At 42.5% G+C, this 24,313-nt stretch overlaps 1 protein-coding gene across 1 annotated transcript in view; it reads left to right on the forward strand.

Annotated features, from left to right (window-relative positions):
• The window catches only part of CERKL (CERK like autophagy regulator), a 514,456-nt gene that overhangs the window by 121,156 nt on the left and 368,987 nt on the right, over window positions 1-24,313 (forward strand). Inside the window, exon 4 of the mRNA XM_078681475.1 lies at window positions 2,791-2,854. Within this exon, the coding sequence (XP_078537601.1) occupies window positions 2,791-2,854 (64 nt within the window). The remainder of the gene's footprint in view (window positions 1-2,790; window positions 2,855-24,313) is intronic.

Below are 24,313 nucleotides of genomic sequence, written 5' to 3' on the forward strand. Positions count from 1 at the left end.
AAAAAGATGCGCAGAGCGCATCTTTTCGCCAGGCAAAACCTAACAAATCTTATACCAAAAATACATGCATCACACACATACAAAATAAATACAAACATAATTACATTAATACAAAATCGATTTTTTTAACATCTATATTTTTGCAAACGATATTAAACATTTCAATATTTTTTACATATGTTTTTGCAAATGATATTAAACACTTCGATATTTTTTACATCAATATTACTTACCCAAAGTTGATATTCTGCACCAAGATATTTTGTCTGTCGATATTCTTGAGCCACGATATTTTTGCAACGATATTCAGCTAAGTCAATATTTGTGATTTGATATTTAGGGGCTCATTATGATGGCGGGGTGGCGAACCTCCCGCCATCACAACGTGGTAAACCCACCGCCACATTAGGATGGCGGTGGGATTCACATAGGTTCTGCGGCGGACGGAAAGTCCATCCACCATGGTTCCGTAAGGCAGTCCTTTTCTGCCTGCCTGGCGGAACCCGGAACCAGGGTATCATTGCGGTGGTACCATGCAGGCACTGCGGTAGTGATTAACATGAGCCCTTCCGCCTGTCTTTTTGCAGCGGATATCCCGCCGCAAAAAGACAAGCAGAGACTGGCTTTGGGGGCCCTTTGCGGGCCCCCTCTGTGGGGGGGCAGTGGGTGGGGTACCCATGATACCCCCCTACATTTCCATGCACAAGGTGGCAGGCACCTAGTGGTGCCTGCCACCTTGTGCATGGAAATGCACATCGTGGCATTTTGAAATTGTGAACAGTGCTGCAGCGAGCAGCACCGTCAGTAATGTTAAATGACCAGGAAGCGCCCCCCAGTGTAGCAGACGCATCCTAATTGGGCGGGGTGCGTGCGGCGGTCCCAGCACAGTTATGATGGCGGGCAGACTGATGTCCACCCGCCATCATAATGAGCCCCTTAGTCTTTACACCCAGATTTGAACATGCCTATAATCAAATAGCAATCCTGTTTAAATGTGAACATCATTACCTTCACACACTATGAGGAGACTTAAAGATTGTATTCAAACACTACCACTATAGGGACGTAGGTCCTGATCTAGATTTAGGCAGACGAGTTACTCCATCACAACAGTGATGGATATCCTGTCCACCGAAATGTAAATTCCATGATATCCTATGGGATTTATATTTTGGCGGATAGGATATCTGTCACTGTTGTAACAGAGTAACCCTTCTGCCGAAATCTAAATCAGGCCCTTGAACACGATTATCTTTGCACACTATCTTTGTGGTAGCTTGAACATCCCAGTGACCACACACTATCACTACTGGGACATGAGCATCCCTGTACCCACACACTATATTTGTGGGGACTTGAACTTGTTAATAATCACACACTTTTTGGAGGGAGATTTGAACAATATATTCATACACTATGTTTGTGGGGACTTGAATGAGATTAATTTCACACACAATCTGTGTGAGTTCTTGAACAGTCCGATAATCACACACTATCTATGTGGGGACCTGAACATAATTTACTTCACATGCAATCCTTTTGAAACTTGAACATCCCTATAATTACACATTAGGGATGTGCAGGGGTGAACATGCCTAAAATCCCTGTTTGAATGTGAACAGTCTTGCCTTTACATGCTATCTGTGTAAGGACAGGAAGATTATTTAAACACTATCACTGTTGGGTCATGAACAGTACTATAGTTGCACACTATCTCTGGGGGTACTTGAACATCATAATAAACACACACTATCTTTGTGGCAGCTTGAACATCCCAATAACCACATGCTGTCTCTGTGGGGAGTTGAGAATCCTTGTAACCACACACTATCTTTGTGGGGACTTGAAAATCCTAATAAACACACACTATCTTTGTGGCAGCTTAAACATCCCAGTAACCACACACTATCACTGTGGGGACATGAGCATCCCTGTAACCACACACAGTCTTTGTGGGGACTTTAACATCCTAATAAACACACACTATCTTTGTGGCAGCTTGAACATCTCAGTAACCACACACTATCACTGCGGGAACTTGAACATCCCTGTAACCACACACTATCTTTGTGTGGACTTGAATATCCTAACACACAGAGGTTCTTCAACTGATTTACTTGGAACAATTCATCAATCCCTTACCTCCCACGTTGCAGGTATGGAAGAAGCATTGTGACATTAAATTAACAGAAGTGGTACTATCTCTACAGCCTATGACAGGACACAGGAGACAAGTCCCAGCCTCCCTCAAGCTGTCAGATCACCAATACACTGGCCCCAACCAGTGGAGTACCAAGACCTGAGTTCAATCGAGAAGGTACGAGTGGCCCGAGGGAAGTCGTAACTCTAAGTGGAATATGGACTCCAGCAAATCATGTAGACAGTAACTGAAGATAAGAGAGTGCCCCTTTTAATATGTGCTACTAACTCAGAAAAGCTTAATTTCAAGTCTGCTTGAAGAAGTGGCAGTCTGATTTTGCTAGTTTAATTAAGAGATAGATTTCTTGCTCTGATTACATGTATACACATATATGTGTGGCGGCAGTGAACACAAATGTAAGAGGCAATTGTATGCTTAATTCAGTGAAAATTATCTAACTTTCTCAACCTGTTCACAGGTTTTGATAATATCAGATATACAGGCTAAGGCAAGTGTTGTAATAGACCTTTCTCTTGTGTTAACATGTAAACACAGAAGTCTAATTTTGGGGTTTTCCTTTGTCCACTTTTAACTGTGTAAAACAAAACCTTAAAGTGCATTCATGATACCAATATGTTTTTCTTCTCTAGGAACCGAATATGGAGGACATGCTCTTTGTTTATTAAAAGAGTTCAATCTTCAAGAATTTGATGGGTATGTTGAGTTTATCACATTTTTATGTTGTGGGTAATGTGAAGATGAAAATAGCCAAATGGGTTCGCATGAGGCCGAACTCCAGGGTTTAAATCTTGCTGTACTGCTCCTATCTTTTTCTTTCATGTGTCTATGTTAGTTCTGCAGAAGTGGAATGGAACACTGACATCCTAATGTCATGCTAAATTGAGAGAGAATCTGTGGACATAAAGATTATTGTTAATACCTTAATTACAGAAAGTTGTACCTGTCTTATTGACCTACATATAAGAATTCTGCTAGTCCTTGATCTCTGTACTTTGCCCTTGTACTTTCTATATGATGTGTAAATACGTTTACCTGATGTTGCTCCCTGGAGTTAATATTCTAGTTATATTTTGTTTCAAATCACCCAAAGAAATACATTAATATGTAAATGAGCTATAGAAATTAGTTTCCTTTAGATGATCCAGAAGCAATACGTGAACTTTACTCAGTAATGTCAGAAAAGGGAACGTTAACATTTTAAAAACCTTAGATACTCACACAAGGCACTCCCTTTGTGACAGCTGATTGTTTTCTCACCTCATGCATCTTCACGTTTTGTTTCCCACATGCACCTGTTTCTTAAGCTTGCTACAACTAGTAGAACCATTCTTGTCTTTGACTTGAAGCTGTGCGTTTGCTTTGCGTTTCTAGACTTAGGAAAACTTTCTTTATCCCTTTATTTTCATGATTTGCTGCACTGTATCCTGCAGGTATACTTCAGTTCCCGACAACATCCCTTGTGTACCTCATGCAGTCATAGTAGGGCAGTCAGTCTGTAGAGCCCAGCATCCCTGGTCTCTGATCTCCATTCTCTTTTTTCTGTATTCCCTCCCTCTATTTGCTCCAAATCCTACCCTTGGCCAATAATTTCTTTCTCTCACCTCATTTTGCATCGAGATGCAATTCTACACTTGCCAGAATTGATTCTATTCAATAACTCTACTAGATACAACTAGGCTGACACCTAAAAGGTTGCCCCCTAAAATCTTTAGACTTCAGCTCACATTCCTTGTCCACTCTCCTTCGTGGCCATGCCTCCTCTTAATTTTTTTTTTGTTTGAATATGTTTATTTGCATTTTGTCATAGTACATCAGTATCCATATACATACAGAAATAATAGATGTCACTGTAACGTGAGGCATTGTGTACAAGCCGTTGCGAGCATCTACTCTTGTGCGAAAACATGGCAACAAGGAATACGAGCAGAGAAGGAGTGCACAATTAAACAGCGTGACAGTTTCTCATTACATCGTTCAGTAATGTTAGTGCTCCACTACTGAGAAAAGCAACATCCGCAGTGGGGCTGCATAACATAGATTTGTTCAGTACGGTGCATAGGCTATGCTATGGCTGGAAAACCAAAGGAGTTAGTCACAATGACAGTATATCACATATCCAAAGCTGTTTCCGCAAAACAATCGAAGTTAAAGAACAATCTAAAGTATACAGAAAACAAGGGATTTGGTGGTGGCCAACAGTAATCGTGTGGGTGTGAGTGAAGACATCGATGTGGACAGAGAGCAGGTCCATAGTGCTCCGTGACAGTGGTATGGTGTACGTCGTGGGGTTCATCTCGCGTGCGGAATAGCGCAGGGGGGGGGTCCCACAGAAAAAGAGAAGGAGGAGGGCACATAGGGAGGGAGGGAAAAGAGGAAGGGGGGGAGAGAGCGGCAGTAGAAGTGGGAGTGGACATATAGGCGAGGACATTTACACAATGTTTTTTTTTTTTTTTGTAAAAACATTTTTTATTGGTAATCAAGTGCCGAGGATACATTACAGCATAAAAGCAACTCAGACATCAGTGAATGATGCGGTAAATCAACTCAGCTCAAGCAAGACACCTTTTTTATAGAACTGACCCCAACTTGCCCACCCCACCCTGTAGTCCCCCCCGTAGCCAGTGTGCCGCTTCCTTCCCTTCCAGTCATTAACATGGTATCCCCGCCCGCCCTGGACAGGGACCACAGTAAAGGGTAAATGGTGTCATACAACGGAGTGTCAAGACCCCCAAGGTTGCTATCAGTAATAGTAAGTAGTGTGTGCGCCTTGGTGTGCGAGAAATCCCGGTCCCAGTGCCCTCACCCTGGAGTCCCTCCCTCATCTTCACTCTGGTCTCCATCCGGCTGCTGGAGCGCCACCACCAAGGGACATTTACACAATGTTATGCTGCAAGCACACTCGATGGTAGGTCGTCAGGGCCGCATCCCAATCCAGCGCTATGGGGTTCTTCCTGAGCCCCGCCGTCTCCTCCATGCCTCCTCTTAATAGTGCTATTTTTGTAACCTATTATTGGACCATACCCTTTAAGAAATCCCAAACAATAATCCATTAAATCTGTCGGAGAAGACTGAAGATAAATGCCCCTGCTAGGGCTCTTCACTCTTCAAATCAAGAAAAGGCTTGCATCCCAAGAATTCATAAAAAAAGATCTGGTGGTAGATCGTTCTCCTTTCTGACAGCTAAATTGTGGCATTCGCCGCCGAAATCTCCGAGACTACTTTATTCTGAGCAGGCTTTTAAATTTTTAAATCCAGTTTGAAAACCCACCTATTTAAGGATGCCTGTTTATAATTGTATAATTTTGTATTTGTTTTGCCACAGGTTAGAGTGCGGGGACACTTTTTTGTGAAGCAGCTGTGTGATGTATCAGTGGCTCTTCATTCATTAATTCATACAGGACTTATAAACCGGGCTCCGTTTAGGAAGAAATGGAATGCAGGTTTACATATAATTTAATGAAAGAAAGATGCTGTACCACACATTGCGGAGGAATCTAATGTGAAATCAAACATAGCTCATTATACCTCAGACAAGTGGAGAAAAGAATGGGAAGGACTGAAATGCGCCATACTATTTGGTGCAGTTCATTTGGCCTAAATGTTGCACCACACCCAGCAGAGGTATTGAAGGAAATTATATTTAGCAAGTTTAGGGTGGCATGAGGGACTGAAACATCTTAGTAAAAAAGTAGTCAAGGGGCTAAAGTATATATCTACAAATTTGGAAATACGGGAAATTTTCTGAACAGGGACCACTAACCAAAAATATAATTGTAAGTGTAGGACCTGCCCAGATACGTCTTATCAGAGGGAGCTGAAGAAAGTTCCAAGCCAACCTCGACTTCCTGTGCCAACACATATAGGAACAAAGGGGCACATGAATCAAGCATTTTACCGGTCGCAAACGGGCCGATTCGCAGAATCGTGCCGTTTGCAACTGGAAAAATGCCTTTTCCGATGCATGTACCTTTTTGCATTCGCAAAATAGGTAATCTCTATTTTTTGCGATGACCTAATTTGCTAAATGCATGTTGGGAATCACAATTTGCGATTCCCTATTTGAGATGCACGTAGCATTTCCTAAATTCGAGTGTGCATTGAGGAAACGCTAATTACCATCAACTTGATTTTGATGGTAATATGTGCATGCATTGGAAAATGTAAAACAAATGCATTTTTTTTTAAATTGTTTATTTTTTTTAATTTGTTTTTATTACAACCTCGAAAAACATGGTATTACACACATTTTATAAATACAGTCCTTACTCACTTGGTTCACGTTCCTTACAGATTTACACTTTTGGTAAAGCATTACATCTCTTATTGCTGTCTCAGGTCCTCAACCCATCCTTCCTGCCTCTCCCATCATTCCCCCTCCATCTCATCATCTGAACTATCTCCATCAGAGTCTGACAGTGCTTCACAAATGTTGCCTCTGAAAACATCCCATGCCGCCCATATCTTATTCCATTTCCGTGGGCACTTTCTGGTTGCGTATACTGTACGTTCAGTGATCATCATCGTTAGGTCCATATTCCTACACCATGCAGACAGTGCCGGCACTTCGACCGCTCCCCATTTCTGTGCAATATCCCTCTTGGCAATTAACAGACCCAGTGTAGTCCAGATTTGCCCATGGCGTGTGAGGTCGTTAGGTTTCCCATATGTTTAGCAAGCATCTTTTTGGTTCTGGTAAGAGTGATGTTTCTGTTGCTTGTGATATCGTGCGGAACACTTGTCACCAATAGTTCATTATTAGTGGGCAATCCCATATAGTGTGGAAAAAGGTACCCTCCTCCCCGCACCCTCTTAAACAATACGGATGTGGTGCTCTCTGCATTTTGTGTAAGGCGGCCCTAGTGTAATCTATTCGATGCAGGATTTTGAGCTGAACTAATCTCAGTCTGGCAGAAATGCCTACTTCTTTAGGGGATGCCAAGGCTTCTCTCCATTCCGGGTCATCCACCTCCCCCATCTCTGCAACCCATTTCTCTTTCAATAGTCCTGTGGAGTCCGGCAAATTATTAAGTAACTTCCGGTATGTGAATGATGTGGCACTTTTATGCATGTGATCTGTAAGTAGTCGGTCTTCTAACGGCGAAGCTTCAGGGAGGTCAGAGCCTAGTGGGAGTGCCGTCATTAATGCATGCCGTATTTGCATGTATCTAAATCTTTCGTTTGGGCCTAGGTTATATTGTTGTTGAAGCCGTGAAAACGGTGTTACTGTATCTTTATCCCATACATCTCCTACTGTGGAGATTCCAATGTTGTCCCACTTAGTAAAGCCCTTACATTGTCGTAGTTGCCCTAGTGCCTTGGTATCCCAGAGTGGGGTCATCTTTGTTACACCCCCTCCATCCCAGTCTAGCTTGTGCCGTGTACCAAATCAGCACAGTGTGTTTGGTCGGTCCTGTTAGTTTCGCGACCAAACCTCTGTTGTAAAGGATCGCTAGCATATTACTCGTTCCCAATTGCACCCTATATGCTCTGTATGCTGGGTCGTCGTGGGGCGTATGAAGCCAGTAGTTTATGATTTTAAGTTGCGCGGCCCAGTAGTACAGTTGGAGATTGGGAAGTGCGATCCCTCAGTCGTGCCAGCTGTTATATGATTTCGCCTGCGCTATGCGGGCCCGGCGGTTGCCCCAAAGAAGGGCCGATACCAGTGTCGCTACTTGTTTAAAATAACGGGGCGAGATCGGGTCAGGTGTATTGTCTAGGGCATAAAGGAATCTAGGGAGGACCTTCATTTTGTACAATGCCGCTCTCCCGGGTAATGAGAGAGGCAGCGCTGCCCAGTGCGTCACATCACGTTTTAACCGCTCCAGTGGGGGCGTCAGATTCTTGGAGAAGAAATCTGCTTTATTTTTAGTGATGTGTATTCCTAAGTATTTAAACGAGTCTTCTGTAATCACTAATGGACAGTCTGCAGAAAGTGTTGGCTTCGGTCCCCTCAGAATGTATATGATCGTTTAGACCAATTTATTGTATACCCTGAGATTCTTCCGTGGGTGTTACATATATTGAGAAGTTCCAGTATACCGTTCTCTGGTTCTGTAAGATAGACCAGCATGTCATCTGCGTAGAGTGAGAGACGGTCTTCCCAGCCCGCCTTCCAACTGATCCCTTTTAACAACGGGGTCATTCTAATTAGTGTCGCTAGGGGTTCCAGCGTTAGTGCAAATAGCAACGGCGACAAGGGACATCCTTGACGTGTCCCTCGTGCCAGGGCTATCTCATCCGATATGTGACCGTTCGCCGTGACTCGAGCCACCGGTTTAGTATACAGGAGCCGTACCCATGTACAGAATTTGGGTCCAAAACCCATATGCTTTAGAACTCCGAACATATATTTCCACTCCACCATTTCGAATGCCATTTTCGCATCCAATGATAATATCACGGCCGGGTCTGTTAGTACTGGGGCCTGCGCTATTGCTCCCTGGACTCGCCTAATATTAAGAGCTGTGTTTCTATGGGGCATGAATCCCAACTGATCTGGGTGGATCAGTTGTGGGAGATGGACCATCAGCCTGTTTGCTAACAGTTTTGCTAGAATTTTGCCCTCAGCATTTATCAGTGAGATGGGGCGGTACGAGGTACAGTCTATCGGTGGCTTACCAGGCTTTGGGATTGCTACTATCGTTGCTATACGTTGCTCTAATGGAAGTTCAGCCTTTTCCATACTCTCCTTGTACATTGCCAAAAGAGGCGGCCCCAGTGTTTCTGTCATCAGTTTATACCATTCTAGAGGTATTCCGTTCGGTCCTAGCGCTTTCCCCGATTTCAACGCCTTTATTGCAGTTTGGAGCTCCTCAAGCGTTAATTCCGCTTCCAATTCCAAGGTCGCCTCCGGTGTAAGGGTCTGCATCTCAATATGCCTGAGTGAGTCTCTTATGTCAGCCTCAGTGAGCTCTACAGTGGGGGTATATACTTCTCTATAGTGGTCTGCTAGGATACGTATTATGTCTTCTGGGTGTGAGTGTAACGTTCCCTCTCTGTCTCGTAGCTGTTGTATTCCTCTTACACCTTCTACTTTCTTATCTAGCCATGCCAACATTTTGCCGGCTTTATCTCCTACATCATATATCTTGTCTCTTGTTTTCGAGATATTGCCCACTGCCCGTATCTTAAGGAAATCCCGATATTGCTCCTGGCATAATTTTAGGGTATGTGCTGTGGCTTGTGTGGGATCTACAGTGTGTGCTGGTTCTGCCGCTTGAAGAGCTACTTCCAGCTCTGCCAGTTCCTTTTGTTGTTCCCGTTTATACCCAGTGATTGAGGCTATCGCTTGCCCCCTAAATACTGTTTTGTCAGCCTCCCAGAGTATTGTTGCTGAGTCTACCGAGGTCGTGTTTTCCTCTATATAGAGTTTGGAAGCCTTGCGGAGTGACTTTTTGATAGTCGGTACGGCAAGGTATCCTGGGTAGATGGGGTAAAGCCGTCTACGGGTCTTTTCTTGACAAGAGAGTGTAAGCATCATCGGGGAGTGGTCTGAGATGCCTCTAGGCTTTATGTGTACGTCTTCAATGTTTTGGAGTCTAGTGTCCATCATCAGGAAGTAATCTATACGAGAGAGACTGTTGTAAACCGTAGACTGATATGTGTACTGATGTGTCTCAGGGTGTGTGTGTCTCCATATATCTACTAAGCCCAGCGCTTCTAGAAATCCTTGGAACCGTGAAGGCCCTTGTGTCTGCGTTCGGGTGGGGAATCTATCTAGTGCTTCAGTGATTGTGGTGTTGAAGTCCCCTCCTATATTGAGGTCTCCCTCTGGTAGTGTCAGTAGGAATTCGCCGAGTGCTGGTAGAGCTATTGTGTGAAGCGTCGGCGGTATGTATACCGAAATAATATTTAGGAGCCTACCCTCCCATTGACCATGCACTGCTGCAAATCTCCCTTGATCATCCACTTTGGTCTGTAGTACTATGAAAGCTTCTGTCTTTTTAATTACAATACCCGTACCTATAGTTCCCGAGGAGTACTCAGAGTGAGCCACCAATTTGTATCCCTACCTGTCCATTGCTTTACACGCTGACCCTGTGAGGTGCATTTCTTGTAGGAGTGCCAGTGTTGGGCCATACCGCTTCAGGGCCTGTAGGACTAATCCTCTCTTTATTTTGTCACCTAGACCCCTCACATTCCAAGTTACAATTTTTAGGGAGGTGACCGAGGTCTCCTGTGTAATTATATCAGCACATCCATGTGGTGTATCTGAAGCCATGAGTGCGATGTTCTAATGATGGGGACAGTAACGGTAGTATCGGTCTGTGTAGTCGTGTAAAGACCAACTATCATGAATAGGACAGAGTAAATCTGTAGCATTTGACGTGTTGTTTGAGTAAGGCATATATCAACCGAACTTTGGTTCCTGCTGTCGATAGGACCACTAGTGATTGCAATCAAATTATATGAGCTGTAAACATCCCCCTGCCCAGTCCCCCCCACCCTCCCTGCCTCCCTGCTTAGCGGTATTACAACTATCCGCCTCCCCAACATAGCAGAGCGCTTAGTCCCTCCCAAAAATAAAGTACTTGCTTGTCCGGGGTATAGGGCCCAGCAGAGTACCCGGACCTTCTTGCCCTCCACGGTCGGCCATAGTCCGTTTCTACAACCACCCCAGCCGTAGTTGTATCATTCTATCTGCCGGTAGCCTCCTCGCGTTATTGTTGTCATTTTGCAGCCTACATTTCCACTTCATGTCCCTGCAACTGTTCTGGGTCTGGGCTGGTGTCGTCCTGTGTATCCGGTCTTCTCCCTCTTGCTTGCGGTGGTATCTGTTGCCACGATTACTGCTTCCCATTTGTCGCCATCCATCTATCCAGTCTTGCGCCGCCTCCGGTGTCTCAAAGAACCATGCCCGTCCATCAGCCACCACTCTAAGTTTTGCTGGGAATAGCATGGAATAGGGCAGTTCTCTTGCCCTCAGTGTTTTTTTAACCTCTAGGAAACTTCTCCTGCATTTGGACACCGCTGTTGTGTAATCCGGAAAAAGGGCTATTGTTGAATTTTGCACTTTAATGGGCGGTGAGGTTCTCGCGGCTTGTAAGATAGCATCCCTATCTCTATGATTAAACAGTCTTGCGAGTACCGGTCTCGGGGGGGGCCCTGGTTTTGCCCTGTCTCCAGGTACTCTGTGTACTCGTTCCACTGTAAAAAAGTTGGAGAGTCCCTTAGGCTGCAATCTTGTTTTTATCAATTCTTCCACGTAAAGGTCCATTGCTTGTCTGCCTTCTGACTCCGGAAGTCCAATAATACGTATGTTATTCCGTCTAGCGCGCCCTTCCTGGTCATCGAGTTTATCTGCAAGTGTCTTATTGTCTTTTTTATGTAGGGCGAGTTCTGTTTGTAATTCTGATGTATCCGCCACCAGTGATTTTGCCACTATTTCAACTTCTTTCACCCTGTCAGCCATTTTGAGCAGGTCCGCTCGTAGCAAGGAGACGTGAGTAGAGATAGAGCCTACCGTAGTTTGGACATTCGCTAATGCTGCCGTAATGTCTTCTAGAGTGATCTTTATCGCCCCGTCTCCTTCCTGATTTTTCCCCGTGGACGAACTTCCTTCTGGCTGTGACGCAGAGTTTTTGTCGAAAGCGAATTTGTCCAACTTGCTTTGGTCGGTGTTTCTAGGACCCCTGCCTGCCATTGCAGCGTCTAGTGTGGTATGAGCAATATCTTATACAGCGAGTAGCACCCTCCTGATAGTCGGGTTAGGAAGGGCTATTGAACAGTAGTGCATTCAACTGTGAGGTGTTCTCTGCTCCCCTGGAGCTATGGTTCCCGCAGTGTCTGCAGTGTCGCAGTGCCGTGGAGCGCGACTTCGTGCCCGGCGTGCGCTTTAAGTCGAACGCTCGCTCTCTACCGCCTCTGCATGGGACTTCATCACCCAAGTGTCGTGCAATTTCTTCGTGCGTGCGCAGTGGGGAACCCTCCTCTGTTCCGTTTTTCGCTGCGTCCCAGATTTCCTGGTGTATACCGCGTAGTACAAAACTCTGTGCGTCTGCCCGTGTAATGGTGGAGTATGCCCACTCACCACGCAGTTCTCCCTTCGGATCGCCCCACCGCAGCGTGAACCAGTAAGCGCCATGTGCCGTTTCCCTCTCTTGAGTGGCCTTTGCGGTAGACCCCGCTGATATAGACCTTCAACTAGTGCACTATAGCTGTGTTGCACTATTGTGTTTAGGAGAAGGTCACTGCAGTGCACGAGTTCTGTTGGTTTTGACAGTGCTTGTTGTTTGGAGGGGGTTTGTGGGCACGCACCTTTTGGCTTTACTGCGCCCACTCGTCTTTCCCGGCGCTGCACTGCACAGGCCGGCGTTGTTTTGCCGAAGTATGTCCCGTCTGTGCCCTCGGTGGATGCCAGTTCTCTGTGCAGCCGCAGGTTCCTCCCGCTCGAGCCACACTCCTGTCTCTCAGCCCCGGGACTCGGTCTCGGCTTTGCTCCTCTTTATTTCACTGTGGGTGCTGCGATGAGGCAACCCGACATTCGATCACCACCGCGGCTTAATTAAGTCTCCTGCCTCCGTTCCCTGCAGCCGCCTCAATCCGACGTGCGCTATCCCTTTCGTGTAGCGTTATAAGTAAGTTATCTTTATTTGGTGTAGCGGCAAACCCGTTCCCTGTAGCCGCGCTGTCTCACACTTTAGTTCCCGGTCTCTGTTGTGTGGGTAGGCCGCTTCTCCTCGTTCGGTATTGCTTCGACTTCCCGATGTCGGATCGCTCCCGGATTTTCTCCGGCTGTTGCCGCCCGGTCCCGGACCCAAGCCCTGGTTCCTAGAGAGTACTAAAGTGCCGGATTAATGCTCGGATTTAAGGAAGGCCCGCTTTCTCCCCGAGCTCCTGGACTAGGCAGCCATTTCGTTCAGCTGTTAGCCACGCCCCCCCACAAATGCATTTTTTCAATGTGTTATGTAGCGCACACATGCCCTTAGGGCGTATGTGTGCTACACATTAGCATCCTTACCTTTTTTGGGCGGTGTCTCAGGGGGGCTTTAGGCCGCCAGGCACCCTTGGATCTGCATTCGTAAATTGCAATTACCAATTTGGTAATGCATTCCCATTCATTTGGTGAATGCATTCCCATTCATTCATATGAGCCTCTAGGCCCAAAGGAATGAATGGAAATGCATTCCCTAATAGCGATTTGCAATTTGCGAATCGCTATTAGGGAATGTTAAGTATTCGCAAGATTAATTAGGGTGTGAGGAGGTGCATCAGATTATCACGTGGATGATGTCATTTGAGATGTCATCAGTGATATCACTGACCATGTCATGAATGATGTAATGTGTGACGTCATCAGCAGTGCACTGCGGGGGCACGAGGTATAGTTAGCTCAACTAAGTATAACAACCGAATTTCTCTGGTTTTGTACGAGTGAAATATCCAGCTAACTTTAACATCCCTGTTTTTTTAAGTGAATATGTATATGTGTATATATATATATATATATATATATATATATCTGCACACCCGTCACTGTAACATCCATAAGGACCAGGCACAGACTGCTAACCGTAGGCTTCCTTTGTTTATTTTGCAGTGATCCAACACGCACAGTTGGCCTCATTAGGAGCCGATGACGCGACCGCGCAGTAGCGCATATACCAAACACCGAGTAGGCCAAGTGCGAGGGTGCTGCTGTTGATTGCTTCATTTTGAATTGTTTTTAACTGTTCTTATCTCGAATACTGACTTCCTATTTGCAGAAGGAGCTGTGTTTAATGCTCCGGGGTGAGGTAATTTTAGTCAGGTCAGGACTCTGGCTCTAGCCCATGCTCTAGCTCCGTGACGCCCACACGCACAGTCGGGCTCATTAGGAGCTGATGACGCGACCGCGCCACTGGCCTGCCTAAGGCAAGCCTGTCTGTGCCCGACCAGGACCTAGGACCAGTAACCCTGCCTGTTTAAGTAACGGAAAGTACTGCTATACTACTGAGAATCTTAAGCTTTACAGACACGTGCCTAGAAGTAAGTGTATACACTCCATGTCACCTGATAGCAGTCCCTGCTGGGGTTTTAATCTCTGTCCTTCCTCTCAAAGCCCTGATACCTTACTTGATAAAAAGGAGCTTAAAATGTTCTTACTTAACTGTCGCTCCCTCCCCAAGCACGCATTAGAAATCCATATCATGTTAGAAAATGAGAAACCAGACATATTATTCCTAATGGAAACATGGCTGAAAAGAGACGGATTACGCCATTGTACAGGCACTCCCATCCAACTATGCAATTCAGAGGGTTGATCGAGGCGCTGGTCGGGGAGTGGGTATTGCCATTATTCATAAGAGTGAATTTAAGGGTCGTATCACCACAAATCCCATCCCGACTGTGAAAGTATTTCTGTTTCAATCAGGGTATCCCATGTATGTACCTTTTCGGGTATTTTAGTATATCGTCCTCCAGGCCATCTTGGACAATTCTGTCAGACTATGCCAGACATTGAGCCAGCCTCGCCAGCTCCCTACCCAACTTTACATTATTGGGAGATTTTAATATCCATTTTGACGACACACAACTTTCTACTACGTCAGAACTGGCTGAAGGGTTAGCAGCCTTTCAGCTCAATCAAAAAGTAGTCGGCCCAACCCACTCTAAAAATCACTTGCTGGACCCTACATTCTCTAATATTCAAAATCTTCTGGTCGCTAAACCTTTCCCACTGCCATGGTCCGACCACTTCCTACTCCCATTTACCTGGGCTGTGCAGGACACTAGGACCCCAGCGGTGGGAATTAAAAAGCCGACCCGCACTTGGTCAAAATTCCAGCTGGATATATGGGTGACAAACTTGGAGAACACCAGACCAATATCCCACCTAAATCCTGTTATCGCAAATGACAATTTTAATAGATGGCTGGAGTCCTCACTCAACATTGTTCTTCCCAAAAAAGAGATCCACATAAAAACAGGAACCAATAGAACCCCTGGTACTCTCCTTAACTTCGGAAACTCAAACAAACATGTAAAATAATGGAAAGAAGATGGAGAAAGGACTTCTCACCAGCTAACAAAGCTAAATACAGGGACGCCATAAAACTTTACAAATCTGAAATAAAATCTGCTTACGGTTGCTATTACCAAGACAAAATCACATCGGCTGTAAATTCCCCTCATTAAATTTTTCACATTGCAAAAACACTCTTGACCCCCCGACCCCCGTCCCCAATTCAGTTAACGCCCAACTTCGGTGTAACCAGATAGCAGAATTATTTTCTGCCAAGATACAAACTATCTGTATGTCCTTTTCTCAGGTAATAGACCAACAGATGGTACTACCAACAGACATAGTAAAGGAACAGGACCTGTTGGAGGAATTCCCTCCTTTAGACCGAACTTCCTTGCAGAAGATTCTGAATTACCTCAAATCTGGCTCTCCAATAGATTAAGCCCCCCCCACCATTCTAAATAAGATCATTGAGGCCATTTCTCCGGTCATACTGGACTTGATCAATGCCTCTCTTCTGGCGGGTACTGTTTCCCCTCTTTGGAAACAGGCAATGGTCAAAGCTCTTTTAAAAAAATCCTAGTTTGGATCTGGAAAAATGGGCGAACTGTGGACCAATATCTCTGCTGCCGGGAATAAGTATAATAGCCAAGAAGCATGTGAACTTAGCCCTCCACATTCCTGGAAAAAAACAACCAGCTCTACCCCTCACAGACAAGATTCAGATCACAGCAGGGCACGGAGACCGCACTCCTGTCGGTAGTGGAGGAAACTAGAAAAATCCTTGATGGCGGAAGCTGCGCAGCACTCATTCTGTTGGACCTCAGCACAACCTTCGACACGGTGAACCATTCTCTGTTGATTAGAAGACTCTTGGATGTAGGAGTGACTAGAATAGCACTGAAATGGCTGCAGTCCTTCTTGGAAAACAGATTCTTCTGAGTCTTCGATGATAAAATTTCTTCAAATCAACTGCCTCTTACATGTGGAGTTCCTCAGGGATCTGCCCTGAGTCCCACTTTATTTAATGTTTATATGAGGTCCTTGGCAGAAATAGTTACTCCATTTGGGGTTCAGATTGTCACCTATGCCGACAACACTCAGTTGGTCGTTTCCCTCAATAAACATGACAATTCTGAACTGGATATAGCGTCTTGCGTAGAAAAGGTCTCCAGATGGATGGATAGCTCATGTCTGAAGCTTAATGGGGCAAAGACTGAGCTTATGCTCCTTATTGTTGTTTCAAAACCATTTACATGTGGCATTCTATTGTGATTATAAGAGAACGAAAAGGCTGCAGCATCCCCAATACAAGAATGTGTGTGAATCCTCTTCTATGGTTAAAGTAATTTGGTGACTTTAAATCTAATTTGAGTTTAAATTTGGTTTCAGTTTATCTCAATAGGCGCTCACAGTCGCCAACTCGTAATTGCCGAGGTATTGCATCTATCACAAAATATTCAAAGTGGTTAGGATTACTTTTGTAATGTTTGCTGAAGTGTCTAGCTACTGGGTAGGAAGAATCTATTTTACTGATTGCTTTGAGGTGCTGCAGTATTCCTTTGTAGACTATATATTTATATTTGTGTGTATGTTTGGTACTTTTATTGCACAAAAATAGAGTGGTATAAAAACTTTATGTCACAGAGTACTGTGAAATATGCACATATTTCACAGTTACCTGTGAAATGGGGTTCATCTTCATGACCGTCTCCGACCCACTCTGCAGAGCTTTAACACTCACAGGGCTACTCGGGGATCTGGGGCATTCACAAACACTTGCCATTCAGCCTCATGGTTTATGATATCACTAGAACCCCTCAATCGCAATATTGGACCATAGATCACTGATTTCCATTATCTATTCTAATATCAATCTCTATCATTACAATTGGATGCAATTTAGAGGTGATGGATTACCAACAAAAATATTTTTCATAGACATCCATAAAGTGGTTTTAGGCCTAAATCAACATTTCTTCCACATGTGCACAAAGACAATATCATTAATGTTGGACGATTTATTCCCAATCTTAATAAGGCAGAGAAATTGGCATTGGAAAATTTGAGGTCTGATACTTCTGTGATCAAAATACAAGCTGATAAATGGGGTAATGTTGTTATGAATGGGAAGCACAGAGAATATTGAATATTACAGCTAATTATGACTTGATGCAAAAGACTCAGCTAACAAAATCAAGGCAAGCATTAAGATTGAAACTCATTGAATATCGGGCCAAACATTTGTTCAAGGAAGTTGAATTTTACATTTTTTATGCCAAGTACCCTATGGCTCCTATTATTTACTTTTTAACCAAAATTCATAAAGGGGGTAAGATCCCTCCTGGAATATCATTATTCCATGTATTAGTTCACTTACTGAATTTATTTCAGAACATAAAGACATCTTCTTAGCTCCTTTAATATACAATCTTTCATCGCCTATCAAGGATACAAAGTATTTTTTTTAAAAACAGATGTCTATGATCCATGAGAAAATGACTATCTTCTTGTCACATCCATTGAATATTCAAAAGATTTAGAGGCACTCACATTTTTTCTTCAGATGAAGTCGGTCAGTTTTTTATGCACTTTAACATGATAGATCTAACAAAGTTTATTCTTGCAAATATTTTTTTTCTATCAGAGAACATTATTTAATCCGGTATGTTGTTCAGCAATAGGTTCTAGGTCTGCCCCCTCTTGTGCAAACCTCTTTACAGGTTGCATGAGTGGGAGCATGCCTGGTCCTGGTCTCATTATATTTTCTAGAATGTAGTTCATTGAGTTAGGTTTATTGATGATATTTTTTTTATTTAAAAAGGATCAATAGAAGAGATTCAGTTATAATGTCAACACATTGATGACAATGCCTTTAATGTTGAATTAAGCTTAGAATTTAGTTCAGACAGGATTTTTTTCCGAAAGCTAATTGTGGATAATATGATGTTGCAATCAAAAAATTACAGATTATCTACATCAGTAAATTCTGTTCTTCAGCCGAAATCTGGACATCCTAAATAGCAAAAGAGAATATCCCATATGGAGAATCATTGAGGTAGGGCATCAGGAATTATATGATTGTGCGTCTGCGTATTTTGCATTATTAAGGATCTGCCGCATTTGCCACTTAATCCATCTGCTTCATAATTTGCAGATTTGTTTTAAAATATTGTTATTCCAGCTAAAATGTTTCAAAAGTTATTAAAAACGCAGTGACACGTTGCTGCGCAGTGACAGATGCTTTGCAGACGTTGACCGGTCGCATTTCTGTTGCCTATTGCTATTTTTGGGTATTAAACTGGTACTAATTAGGTGCAACCTATACCCAGACAGTTTTAACAAGTTAAAAAATGTCAAAAGAATTGAGTAGTAGTATCAGAAAATCTGCCACTTTATGCCACATAACTTGCCTTTGCTTGCCACATCATTTAGACAACCCTGGCACATAATGTGGCCCTCGACTGCCGCATAATTCCAGTGGCTCTGCTTTAAAGTCTAAGAGGAACTGTAGCTTAGCAGCAGATTACGAGTTGGAAGAGGGAATTATTTATTTTAAATTCATTGACAGAGCATATAATCTTGAGACTTTGAATCATTCTCAGCGAAATGCCAGACTTGCAAATGTATGTTTCTTTTTACGTTATAAAATAGATATTGGAAAATTTGAAGATTTGATTAGATTTATTACTAGACATACAAATGTTTACAATAGTTTGATGAAGTATTGGAAGATTCAATCTCTTGAGAGTGACATTTGTAAACAACCCCAGATCACGTGTAAGAGAACACCAATTTTAAGAAATATCTTCAGTCCTAGTGATCCCATTAGGTTTACCGACATTGTGTATTGATTGGATCAGTATGGTAGGAGGAAAGAACCAATTAAAGGGTGTTTTAAGTGCAGAAATTAAATTTGTTGTAAGTTGGTCCTAGATTGTACGAAAGAGTTTAAGGATATCTATCGGACCAGAATTTACAAGTTTTAATCTTTTATGAATTGCAATACATTGAATAGTTTACATATGATTGTCTATATGTGTGTGGTCTTCAAAATATTGGCTCGACTATTCGGAAACTGAAGTTGTGATGTGAAATAGCCTTTTGTTTTACATTATGAAATAAGATTATTAGCCATTGAACACACTTCATTTGATCATTGAGCAGGTAATATAAATTTGAAAGTTAGAAGCAGAGAGACGAGCTGGATTAATACATTGAAAATTGTAGAAGCGAAGTTGATTGTGAATTGTTCACATTGCTATGAGGACCCCTTTTATTTATTTGTATTTTTGATACTAGTGAAGTTTGAGAATATATGAAATGGTCTTATTATGCTACATCATAATTATCATTGTAGTGTTTAAAACAATAATGTTGATATAATAACATGCTCGATACTTAGAAGGTTAATTGGATTAAAATTGGTGAACATTTGTTGTGCATTGTCAGCACATGAGAGAATAGTGTGGGGCCATGAGAATATTTAATTCTAAAGTTTGGAGTTTGAGTCTTTATGAAAAATATTTTTTATGATTAACATCTAATAATAGATTTTTTAAATATTTTAATATTGAAGGTTTCATATTGAACTTGACACACAAACTTATGTAAATTTGATTGGGAAGGTTTAACTTATGAACTCAATTTTGTGGTTTATTGTACAAATGTGAAGATCATGTGGGCAATTTCAAAGCTAAAAGATAGGCATGTGCCTGAATAACACCAGCAGTTTAATACAGTGGGAATGGATAAGGTCAAGGGTTTGAGTCTTTCCCTGATTGGGTATCTAATTTTTAAGAAGAGATTTACCATTTATAGCAAGTATTTTTACTATTCTGATTTTCTTTTTTGGTGAGTATTTTTGGGTGTTTGGGCTTTTGCGTAGTAAGTTGCATTTCAGAAAAGACAACAGTATTCAAATTAGGACTCTTTGGGATAATGAGATTTTGAGTTTGGTTCTAGAGTGAGAGTTATTACATTTCCTGCTGCTCAGCCAGTATGCATGTATGTGTGTTTGGAATGTTGGAATGCCTGATGACTGTGTGGAATGTTGGTGTGCCTGGTGTACTGGAGGAATGACAGTTAGAGAGAGTGGGCTGAGCAGCAAAGATGCAGCTCCTGGAGGGGCCATGAATTGATCATTACCATCTTATCTACTTGTGATTACCATCCTGTAACTTAAAAATAAACATCTACTTTGACTTACCTCTGTGACTACTCTCCATCTTTACAACATTGGCGACGATCTGGAAGAAACCCTGCTTGCTTTGGCCACAAGACTACTGAAGGTGAAGAAACCTACACCATCTTTACAGAACTTTATTTATACAAGAAACTACTCAAAGAAAAGCATCTTTAAAAACCAAGGAAAAGAACACCCTTGCAGGTCCCACCAGTGTCCTCCACCATCTGGACAGCCTACCCAGGGCACTTTACATTCCTTGTGGTTATGCATTTATGCTTCAAAAGGAAGGAATACAGCGCTAACCAGTATACGTCAAAGACTCCACCTATTTGCCATGGTGTGACCTTGGCATCAGTGAACACTGCAGGGACTGGCGGGCCTATGGACCACTGTTATCAGAAAAATCTAGCTACACGTTTGGACATTCAGAGACAACTTTATTTAGCCCATACAGTGGTACAGAGCATAAAGTTTGGCAATGTGTTCATCAACCGTCATCAACAGAAGACACTGGCCTATGTACATTTTGTCAAATACTTCTGAAAGCACTTTGTTTGAGGAGTGGTTAAGGCGGAGCTTTGGATGAGCCAAGGCTGCACTGTATGGCACTTTTTATTCTTGTTTTATCGTTTGCCGCACGCTCTCGACTTCTCACGTGTACCGAAGTTGTGATATTACGGACATATGGAGGTAAGCCCAATTTTTGGATTTAATTTTGGACCCCAGCCGTCCTCTCTACATGTGGCAGTTCAACTGCTTATTGTGGTCATCGCACCGCGTGCCCACCTTGTACGTGCATCTTTGAAAATTTCAAGTATGATGGCACTGCACGTGCAGCTTTACCATTTTGCAGTGTCCAGCAAAGCTGCTGTGCATCCTCTGTGACATTTGCTGGTTTGCGAAGCATCAATGTTACATACGTTTGGCAGTACGGTGGTGCCGGGAGCCATCCAGCGCAGCACCACTGGTGCGTGTCGCCATTTTGTGTTTGGCGCTCTCCTTCGTGTCCGGCAATTTCAGGCATAATACGATGTATGCCAACCACGTTTGCTCTTCTTTGGGTGTCAATAAAGTTATATTGACCGCTATCTTCACCCAACACCAACAAATCATTTTTTTATTGCTGTCAGCTTCCTGGTCATGCTCAGTGGCTCTTCGCGCTCATTTGAGGTGGGTGCTCCTGTGTTGTGCTCTTTTTGTGGTACCATCGATCAACCCAGCACCCTAAAATGTGACAGTTGTTGGCAGTCTGTGTGAATACTGACGTTTTGAAGTTAAACAATGCAGCTCACCAAAACTCTACGAACCAGCTGGATTGGTACTACAATTCTTTGGGCAACCTTTCATAATTTAAAACTATCAATATTGTTGCTGTCAATTGCCAGCGGGTGCAGTTTTCTCTCTCTCTCCACTTCAAGCATTTAAAGGATTTACTAATCGGCGTGGGACGTGTTCAACACTCTTCGGGTGAGAGAGTTCGCTCACCGGCGTTTGTCCTTCTTTTCTCATATATATTGTCATTTGCAACCATTTAATGTACTTGTAATAACTTAAGTAAGAATTTAAAATGAGACTGTAATGTGTTTGACATTTGGTGTGTAAGGGGAGGTGTACTACAGTCTTTATTTTATTTTGTACATTAAGTCTTGTGTTATACGCACTGTGTTATTATACTTATGCTGTCCTTTACTCCTACTTTAATTGAGTATTTGCCCACGTGGTATGCATTTAGTGTGAGCTTTATTCGTTATTGATTTGGCCGATCTAGACATTTTCAGGGCACTAAGCTTTAACTTTTCCTTTAGGGTAGTTGTGTATAGGAGCTGGTCTCTATACACTTGTTTTTAATCTTTCAGCATGGGTAGTGCGCACGCCCTTTACACTGATTTCACCATATACAGTTTTTGTGCTTAACGTTTTTGTAGATTGATTGCCTAGCTGTGTGGGTTGTTTACCCTTTTACACTTGCATTACTCGTATATTTGCTCTACCTAGCCGTGTGGGTAGTTTACCCTTTTACACTTGCATTACCCGAATATTTGCTCTACCTAGCGGTGTGGGTTATTTTTCCTTGACACTTATTTTCTTTATATACATGTGCAATAGGAAGTGTACCCTATTCTTCACATGTTTAGTGCGCAATGGGCTGTGTACCCTATACATACATTTTTAGTGCGCAATGTTCCCTATACATTATTTTTTTTTGTGCCCAATGGGCAGTGTACCATATACTTGATTGTTATATGCACATTTATTTAAATGCAATATGGGTTCCCTAGTGTCCCTTATATGGTTGTGGCGTGTAGAACAGTGTGAATGGCTGGAATTTACACTCCGCGGGTGTCCTCCTTTCCCCAAGTCCTACACTATGCCCCCTTTAGTGCATGGTGTGTAGAAATGGGTGACTAGTTTGGGTCATACATATCCTCGGTGCCAACTTTTCCCCCAACTCTGCACAGTATTTCCATGCTTTACATGAATATCAAATTGTTGTTCTTCTGTTCTCATTTTCCATGTGATTTGCTTATATTTTTTCCTTTTTGTCTCATATTCACAGTCTCTTGCATTTTCCAATTTCTATATTTCCTTCTTTATCTTTGCAAGGGAAGGGGATGTGCTATGTTATATTCGTAGTTTCTCGTTTGCACTCTTTTCCTTGCTGTATATCTTCACTCATTGTTCCATCATCTGTTCTTCTGCAACACCTACCTTTCTACATCTCCACTTTTCTTTTTCATTATGCATCTTTTCTTCACCAAGGATATTCCTTTGTATGCAATGTTGTAACAAGTCTTCTGCATATTTGTGTTACCCTCATATAGGCTTGTTTCTATTTTTAGTTCTTTGATTTCTCAAGGGAAGAGGATGTGTTGTACTTGCATTTCCTGCTGCTCAGCCAGTATGCATGTATGTGTGTTTGGAATGTTGGAATGCCTGATGACTGTGTGGAATGTTTGTGTGCCTGGTGTACTGGAGGAATGACAGTTAGAGAGAGTGAGCTGAGCAGCAAAGATGCAGCTGCTGGTGGGGCCGTGAATTGATCATTACCGTCTAATCTACTTGTAACTACCATCCTGTAACTTACCAATAAACATCTACTTTGACTTACCTCTGTGACTACTCTCCATCTTTACAACATATCTTTTAGAGAATGTGACACAAACAATGTGGATTTTAAGGAAAACAAAGGTACCTCCAAAGAACATTCCTATATGTGTTTTCATTTTGAAAAATAAAATACCCTGTCCGGCTGGACAGTGGATAAATGTAGTTCCCATTGTGGCCTATGTTTTACCTTTACATTTGATCTTAGATATACTAAGGACCTTTGTTTTCCTTAAAATTGATTAATACCCACGGTCCTCAGTTAACTGAATGGGTCCCCTTGTTTATTTAAACAAACAATGTGGAGGCACCTTTTGTGGTTATTACCAGTAGTGCCTTGGAGCATTTCAGCATTTTCGGTCAATTAAGATGTGATCAAGAATTGGCGGGGACATGAGAGTTTAAATAGTCATGGTAACATCAGCATTGTTTAGAAGACGTTCTATTATGTAAATCACAGGTATGTGATTTTGGAGGTTAATATTTGAGCTTATTGTTTAGTTAGGTGAGTACTTTAATGATTTAAGATATTCTAATAAGTATACACTTTTATATATGAGTTTAGAAATGTGTTTTTAATGATATAGATTAATACGAAGAGGCAACACAAAGCTTTCTAAAAGTTAAAAGTGGAGGATTGTAACTTCAACAGAAGATTTAGGTGAGATGAATGCAGTTTTTTTGCTCATGAGTTTAGTTATTTGGGAGTTTGTATTGATTACCTTATATTATATACACTTTGTAGATTGAATTGGATTTCGCTAATTGAATATAGTGATTGGCAGAAATAAGGCTACGCACTGCCTATTTTGAGCTGATAAGTTTTGTGAGTAGATTATTGTTCTTTTTGTGCAGTGATTTCCAGTTTATGAACTTGCATATGATTACATTGGGGAGTTTAGATATTTATTTCATT

Source organism: Lissotriton helveticus, chromosome 3_1 (genome assembly GCF_964261635.1).
Source record: "Lissotriton helveticus chromosome 3_1, aLisHel1.1, whole genome shotgun sequence".
NCBI lineage: Eukaryota > Metazoa > Chordata > Amphibia > Caudata > Salamandridae > Lissotriton > Lissotriton helveticus.